The sequence below is a fragment of the Spodoptera frugiperda genome, chromosome 15 (assembly GCF_023101765.2).
Source record: "Spodoptera frugiperda isolate SF20-4 chromosome 15, AGI-APGP_CSIRO_Sfru_2.0, whole genome shotgun sequence".
NCBI lineage: Eukaryota > Metazoa > Arthropoda > Insecta > Lepidoptera > Noctuidae > Spodoptera > Spodoptera frugiperda.
The window spans coordinates 8,560,228-8,568,423 of record NC_064226.1 but is presented as its reverse complement, the minus strand read 5'-3'; the positions used below and the strand labels follow the sequence as shown (position 1 = coordinate 8,568,423).

At 36.4% G+C, this 8,196-nt stretch overlaps 2 protein-coding genes across 2 annotated transcripts; one reads left to right on the top strand and one right to left on the bottom strand.

Moving 5' to 3' along the window:
* Nucleotides 1-1,757: 1,757 nt before the first annotated feature.
* On the bottom strand, nucleotides 1,758-4,676 carry LOC118275380 (nucleoside diphosphate kinase 7-like). The gene is made up of 7 exons (XM_050698604.1): nucleotides 4,546-4,676; nucleotides 3,846-4,121; nucleotides 3,488-3,651; nucleotides 3,107-3,305; nucleotides 2,581-2,829; nucleotides 2,306-2,419; nucleotides 1,758-1,939 (listed from the first exon to the last, which is right to left on the bottom strand). The coding sequence occupies exons 1-7, from the start codon at nucleotides 4,546-4,548 to the stop codon at nucleotides 1,796-1,798; spliced, it is 1,149 nt and encodes a 382-aa protein (XP_050554561.1). The 5' UTR covers nucleotides 4,549-4,676; the 3' UTR covers nucleotides 1,758-1,795.
* A 310-nt stretch (nucleotides 4,677-4,986) lies between these two features.
* Nucleotides 4,987-8,148, top strand: LOC118272853 (HEAT repeat-containing protein 3). The gene is made up of 8 exons (XM_035589568.2): nucleotides 4,987-5,198; nucleotides 5,355-5,606; nucleotides 5,811-5,916; nucleotides 6,007-6,525; nucleotides 6,616-6,847; nucleotides 6,936-7,203; nucleotides 7,400-7,699; nucleotides 7,940-8,148. Exons 1-8 carry the CDS (start codon nucleotides 5,067-5,069, stop codon nucleotides 8,048-8,050), a joined length of 1,920 nt encoding a protein of 639 aa, XP_035445461.2. The 5' UTR covers nucleotides 4,987-5,066; the 3' UTR covers nucleotides 8,051-8,148.
* The last annotated feature ends 48 nt before the right edge of the window (nucleotides 8,149-8,196 follow it).

Sequence of the window (8,196 nt, the reverse complement as noted above, 5' to 3'; positions counted from 1 at the left end):
TTTGATTTATGAAGAAAGCTCGAGAGCCGGCTACCGGGCGCCGCGCGCCGCCCGCTGCCCGCTCCCGGCTCGCGCTGCACCCTAGTGAAGTCTGTTATGTCGTCTGCATCGACTCAAGTAGGCACTGCCCTATAATATTTTTGTTTGTAATCGAATCATGAAGAGATTTTAATTTAAATTTTATTTGCAAAGATAATAGGATTTTTTGGAAACAAAGTAGGTAGGTAGACAGACAACCAAGGTACACTACACTGGACTAGAGGTACTTATGACTTATAACTTTCAATTGTATATTTTTCTTCCAATTAAACCAAAATGATTAAGTAAAAAAATATCGAATAAAATCGGTTCCTCCTTGACCTCCTTCGTACCCCATTAAAGAGAAAAGCAGTTTAATAATGGAAAAGCTGAGAACGCAACTCTGGTAATGAGAATTATTTAAATTGAATTTGTCGACAGGTGTTAAGTCAGACAGCACTAGCGGGGAGTCGACAAGTCCGTCCCGCGGCCAGATTTTGAAACATAAATGTAAATGAGTCGGTCGGCGGCTTACAAAGACGCCGCCGCATCTGCCTCGCAACTCGCGCTCAGCCGCCCAACTCTTTTATTAGCTACGCTTAATTTTGAATTAAACTAAAATAAAAATTCCATCAATGAATTATTGTAGAATAGTAGAATACTTACCTTATTTATCCAACATTGAACTAGACTTTTTATAAGAATAAAACTCTGCGAACCTAATTATCTTCTAGATGAAACTCACTTTTGCTAAAAGCTTCTAAACTAACGAATGACAATTTCTGACGAAACGCTTTACTTAGCATTTACTTACTATTACTTTACATAGCATAATTAGCACTTAATCAAAGAGCCTCATCATGTAAAACTTATTCAAGACTTAAATCAATATTTAATTTTAATTTCATATCCTGATTAGTAGGATTGGGATGAACTATTTCAATTTGTGTGTTCGAGACGAGAAGTTCCCTAAGTTGTAAAGTGCATGGCGCCGTGCGGGCGGTCTGCTGTTTGCACATCCTATTCTCTCTCCCTGTAGGTGTTTGCACAGCATCTATCAGCTGGTGTAACTAGGTAAGTAAGTAGGTACCAACGCAAGGGTGGTACAGTTTTTTTAGTTTCATTTGTAACACTTCTTGTTGAATGCGTCTTGTTTTCCCTGTCTGTCTCATTAGGCCTTTTTTAGGGGACAAAATTATCCCAGTAACTTCTCCCGCCTAGAATAAGGCGAGAGAGTATCAGACTCTTACTGACTAAAAACCTCCCCGTTCCTACTCCTGCTTTTCGAGCTGGAGCCTCTGCAATCAGTTAAGTCTTCCGCGGCTCCGTCACTAATATTACTGTATAAATGCGAAAGTTTGTGTGTATACTATATTTTTTACTCAATCATGTTAAAAGGACTGAATAGATCAGGATGAAATTTGAAAAGGGGTAGATTATGGTCTAATAATAAAAAAAAATAAGCCAGGCTTTATAAAATCATCGTATCTAATGTTTAACAATTTTGTATCTTGTGAAATTGATGCCGTCAAACGTTTTGCGACACGCGACTTGGAGGTTGCATAGCATATTTTCAGGTAAGTATACATCTGGCACTTTTATTTGTAAGAGATGTTATTTAATAAATATCAAAGAAACCAACTTTACTGACTTTTATCAACTGTATTAGATATTAATTAAATCTACTTACGTAAAAATTTAATTAAGGTACAATGTAAATAGCACCAGGTACACAAATATGTATAGGTCAAGAGACCTACTGATTAGTGACTAATCATTAGTCATTAGCTAACAGTTTGAAAAAGTATTCAACTTCTGATACCCCATCTTCAGGGAGGTCTGTGCAATGTACTGCATTGTGGACTAATGTAGTTCCGTACAAAGCCCTTATTGACTTAGGATACAACTGGCGACATAGATCCTGAAATAATCATTAGGTAATGTTTGTTGGTTGTAAATGGAAGGTATGGGTATGGGGCCTGATATGGACCAACCTATTGGGTTTTACCATTATGAAATTCTCAACCATAAGGGTCGATTTATATCTGACGTAAAATACGTAGAGCGTATCATCGGTCGTATTGACGCATCGGTTGAATTTGAACGGTTAACTGTTTTTCTATACATTGGTCTGTTCTGGCGTTACGCGACCGATAATACGCGACGATGTTCCGTCAGCTATGAAAAGACCCTAAAGCATAGAGCTACGTCCGAAATCTAAATTGTTCGGGGAATAATTGAACAAAAAGGAATACTCATTTAATTAAGTTCATATGTAAAATAATACCGGGTCTCGAGGTCCACATAATTTTCTGAATTCGCAGACACAGTTGTCGTCAGGATTAGACGATTTGATTTCTAAGGCAACGCATTTTCCTTCTGCCAGATGAATGCTCATCAGCTGAAATTGAGGAATAGTAATGCAGAAGTATGAGATGTAACCTTCAAAATCCCAAAGAAATATTAAAATCAATATTCTATCTAAGTAGTCACTTCCCAACTCAGGTAGACATTTATCTATTGGGAAAAAAAGATTTCCATTAGTACTACGACGGTACAAACCTCATATTCAGGCAAAACTCCTTTATAAACTTCATAAAATTCTGCAGCATTAGACAGTGTAACAGAAAACATGGCCATGGCAGTGATATGGAAGTTTCCAGAGGTCGTTATTTGTTCGAGGATAGCGCCGACGCTGCCTTCCAGTACGGCATGAGGTTTGATCACGCAACAAGTGCAGTTCTCGAACGTAGCTCTGAATGGGACCCGTGGTATGTGCCCGTGTTCATACCCGAAGAATAACTCCAACATCTAGTTAATAATGAACTTATTATTGGGTAAAATGTTAAAGTTGATGTCCAATTTCGATGAGGACCTTGGCATGATACAGCTTTATTTTATTGGGCTTGAAAAGCTAAAGGTAGCCATTAGAGATGTTCGGTTTTCCTTTTCTATCTGTAGCTTTAGTACGAGTTTGTTTACGTTTAAAGTAATCGAAACGGGAGCGCGTTCGGCGCTCTGATTGGTTGGTTTATTAGAGCCGGCCAATCAGAGCGCTGAACCTTAATATATTTCAAAGGCTACCTACGTCATTAACGTCTTCTGTAGTGGTACAGCCGTGGGCAATGTTTCGGAGCGTGTTTTCTCCGTATAGGCTTCTTAGAGTACCAGGCTCAGCTTCAGCGGGGTTTGTTGCCCCTAAATAGCGCCGCCACCGCTTTATTGCGTTGCGTCCCACCAACTCTAGTCCAATCACTTCGCCACTAGTTACGTAGTCAACTATGATCCTAAAATTTTTGCTATCATCAATACCACGGAATATGAAATTAAATAAAGAAAACCGCAAGTTTTCTTGTTGTGACATTGTGAATGTTGATGAAATTAGGATTCGGAATTAAATATAAAAAGGTAATAATTTTTTTTAGTTTTTTCAGGATCGTAATCGTTCTTATTCTGCCTGTCTACTTACGGGAGCATACTGCTTCCAGCAATGTGATTATAAAGTGCCAATGCGCCTTCTTTGGTAATTTTTCCATTTTTCATACGCACTATACGGAACCCATTTTTTGTTATAAATGTAATTATTTTTCCATGTAAATCTGCTGGTACTGGTTTTATCAGGGCGAAAGTACTGCAAATAAAAGGTTTCGGAGTCGGTTAAGGAGTAAGTTCGTGAACAGAGATAAGTAGGTAGGTAAGTATGTATGAAATTAGATATGTCTCTATGTACCTAGTGTAACTTATTTTGGGAAGTTATTTATTTCTTCAAAACTAAACTTCAGACTAGGTTTAGATGGAATAAAAATAACCTTAGAAAAGTTACCTTTTTCGAATTTATAAAACAGTGTCTTCCGTGTTGCCGGTGCGCAATCTGTTATAAGGAGCAATTTCGAGAATACATTAACTATATTGCCAATTTCCAACATTTCCAATTTTAGAGTCGGCAGCTGTACTCGTTTTACAAGATTTTTCCCTTTGTTCGCGTCTATTACTTGACACGAATTATCGAAAGGAAAATAATGTAAGACCAATTCTATTATTTTATCTGCGTCTTCATCATACATTTCACACAAAAATGTGTATTTGTCGAAATAGTCGTACACCTGCAAAGGAACTCTCTGTAAAGCATTTGATTGCACGGTTGGAGAAGTGGGTGTCCAGTTCTTGCACATCATGTTGATGTTGACTGTGACTGCCTCGTTGATCGAGTGGACAAGGGTGACTGTCGACCAAGAGGTCCCGAGACTGGACTCTGGTACTGAATCCCAGCACAACTGGATCATTTAAAAATCTAATTTTTTTTTAGGATAAAATGAGTTCTATTTATCTACTTGCAGTATGGTCTAAGCTACTTTAGTTTTATATTGTATTGTGGTATTACATCCAGTTTATGCTATGTTTAGACCTGTCTTTCTACTCCTTAGATTAAAAGGCATGTTAAAGTGTTAAGACGTTATAGACAAGAATGGGAATCGATCTCTAATCATTGTACCTCTAACGCTCGAAGTCGATTTTTTCTTGACTTACCATTGTTTACAATAAGTAATGAAAATTCAACAAATTAATAATAATTAAGTATACAAACTACAGTAATTGCAAAAATAGTGTAGATTTATCATTAAAAATTAAATTAATCAAGTGCTGTTGACAGACATCTATAATAATGACAAAAACAAAAGAAATGACATAACATTTCATTTAGTTTATAAAAAGCGTGAAACCAATCATGCCAAGCAACGTGAAATTACCATGATGCTTAGAGGTGAAGGAAAACAACAATTTCAAGTAGGACGAAACTATTTCCAATTGATAGTAGGTATTTATAATTAAAATGAAGAATAGAATAAAATATGCGACAATATGAACGAGTTCTAAGCTAAAATAAAATATGCAACAATACGAACGCAGTCTAAGTACCTGTCGTTACTGTCATTCTGTTGACGTTTGACAGTGTCAGTTACTTACTATTGACAATTTACACTTGACATTGACAACAGTCACACGTGTTGTTAGTTTGTGAATTTGAGGGTTAGGTTTACTTGCACAAAATGGGTAAAATTAGGAAATCTAAACCTCCTAGGGCAAAACGAAGTTTGGCAGCAGATAATAGTGATGAGGAAGAGCAACTGCCTGTGGACAACAAAGAAAATGCCATTCAAACTATACTGGATCAGTTACAAGTGAGTGGAGTTGAAGATAATCTTGGTTCTTACGGCTGAATTTCAAAAATTTTACTACATTTAAACTCATTTATATGTAGAAATGTAATTTAAATGAATAATGCTTACATTACCTATCTGTTTTATTTGTATCAATAAAGTTAATATTGTTTTCAGGGCGCTGATATTGAAGAAAAATACTGTGGTCTACAAACTTTTGCCATGCTGATAGAGAACCCAGAAAACATACCACAGATTATAAACCGAGGATTAGTAAAAGTGGCAGCTCCGTTGTTACTTGATCCAGCCAGTTCTGTTAGGAATGCAGCAGCTGGTGCATTACGGAATTTATCTACCGTTGCCATGGAAACATGTGATGCTATGATGGAGCAAGATGTCATGACTCCAGTGACATGCTATTTCCATGAGGTATGTTGTGTAATAATTTTAGAATACTATGTAACTTAGACTTGCTTAACTGCTAGAAGAAAAAATCAAACATGAGGTGTACTATGTAACTTGGAAAAAAAAGGATGTTGTAGCTTCAAACCCTAAGAGGTCCCACTGACTAAAACATTATAATGAAAATATTGGAATAAAATATTAACAGCCATAATTTTTCATTTCTTCCAGCATGCTGAAAGTTGGGTGCCTGATCCAAATTCTAAAACAAAAGATGAGGATAGTGATACATTTATCCAGTGTGTCAATTTACTGTTAAATCTGTGCGAAAGTTCTGGTGAGGACAATATTATTTAAAATCATGACAAAACATAGTCAATTTCGTTTGATACACCTATTTACATTATGCTTACTATGTCTTTTTCAGATCTTGCAGTAAAATACCTAGGCCAGTCTAGAATATTAGACATACTCCCGCGTTACTTAGACCTTGGCACATTCACCAGTGAAATAGTAACAGCAGTCTTACAATGCCTGTTTGTTGTCGTGGAAGACAATCCTGCAGCAATGGCCAAAATAAAGTCAAATGCTGAAAAGCAACTGGAAACCTTGTTGGGACTAGAAGGCACTGATCCTTCAGTGCTTCTAGTAAAGACACTAGCAGCTGGAGTGATAATCAATACATGTGGTGGCAATATTACTACATTACCAGTTGATGTTATAAGGAGAATAATGACTATTCTAGCTAATACCCTCTCTGTGGACCACAGACTGATCTGTAGTCAGCTTTCTAGTAATGTTCCCTTGAGTGATGCTTCAGGGAAAGTGGAAGCACCTAAAGGAAAAGCAGCACAACAGTTAGATAGTCAAATACAATCTGTTACACAAATGTTAACTGCCCAGCAAAGTTCCATAGAAATTATTGCCAATATTTGTTCTTGTGAAGGTAAGAAATTTTGTTATAATACCAATTTATGTTTGCGTACAATACAAGAACATGATGTAGGTTTAATGCATGTAAATGTTTGTCTTGTAGATGGTGATGATCAAGGTAATGATTCCTCTGAAAGTGATGAAGCTGATGAAGAACTCTGTGAGAATGGTGGTAATGAAAGTGTTCTTGCAGAAGACAAGCTACCACCTGAAATGATGGAAGCTTTTATATCTTTGGAAGTATTTGATAAAGTTTGGGCTAGGACACAGTTGCCTGCACAGAATGTAATGCTAATATTGAAAGAGTATGATGCATCACAGTTGATTTACAAGAGGTATATATTGTTTTAGACAGACTTTTTATGTGTTGTATATGTATGATGTATAACATTTTTCTACCTTTAACTGTTTCCGAAATTTCAGATTACTAAGCTTACAATCTCGAGCTCTTCTATGCATAAATAATTTATTATCCACACTTCCCATTGAAAATCTTGGTGGTGTAAATGGTGTCTATAAAATATGGGTAGATACAGGAAAATTAGCATTCAAGCAAGACCCGGAAAATGAAAATCTAGCTGAATCAGCTACAGCAGTCATGAGAGCAGCTTTAGATAAGATCAAGTTTAGAGATAGTGGGAACAGCAATGACTGTAACTTGTTCAGTGATCTGGCTTTGTCAGATATTGAGGTAAGTTCTTCCTGATTGATATATAAAGAAGTAATTTTTATTTTAAATTCATTGTTGATGATACAAATACTAGTTGATTGATGGGATTCCCAAGGGCGCATCTTGGGTCCATCTCAATGTTCATAATTTTCTCACGTTTTCTATAAACACCATCTAATCTATTGCGTAAAATAAATATGTCGTAATTTTGTTTCAGCTAATGCTTACAGGTATTAAGGAATGTCAAGTACCAGAGATAAGATCGAATCTAATCCGTATGGTTGGCATCCTGGCTTTACTGTTAGTCAATAACTTGAATGACGTCACTAGCAACGTTATATGTACCATAACAGAGTTTATATTAGAACAAGCACATAAGGAGAACGAAGTTTGGGTTCTGGCTGAAGCAATAGATACTCTTGTTGATCTATACTCTGAAGATGAAACTGATGTTTTAGCAGCTAAAGTTAAATTGACTGATAAATTGGCTATTTTAGCACCAATACTCAAAAATAAGGTAAGGAATCATTAAAAAGCTTTTTTATGTAGGGGAAATATCCAATCACTTCTCCTGCCTTGGGTGAGACGTGAGGGAGTGTCTTATTGACTAAAAACGACTCCGTTCCTTCTACTGCTTTGAGCCGGCGTCCTTGTAGCCTGTTCTCCGCAGCTCCAGAGTTAAAACAACCCTAACTTCTTCTTTCATAGAGTCATGAAAATGCAATGCAATTAATTAATATTATTGTGTAATTTCCAGGCCAGACAACAGAAAAGGCTGCCAAAAGAATACAAGGTCCTCGTCAGTACAGCAACATCGAACTTACCCAGGTTCATCAAGTATAAGAAGGATAGAATAAGTAGGTTATAAGCGTTCGCCATTATAGTAAGGTAGTATCAATACGTTGATATGTTTCATATATTCTATGTTGTATCCAGTAATATACATATATTTTTACAAGACATTAAGTAATTTGTTTCATTCAAACACCTTATTAACACAATAAAACAACATGG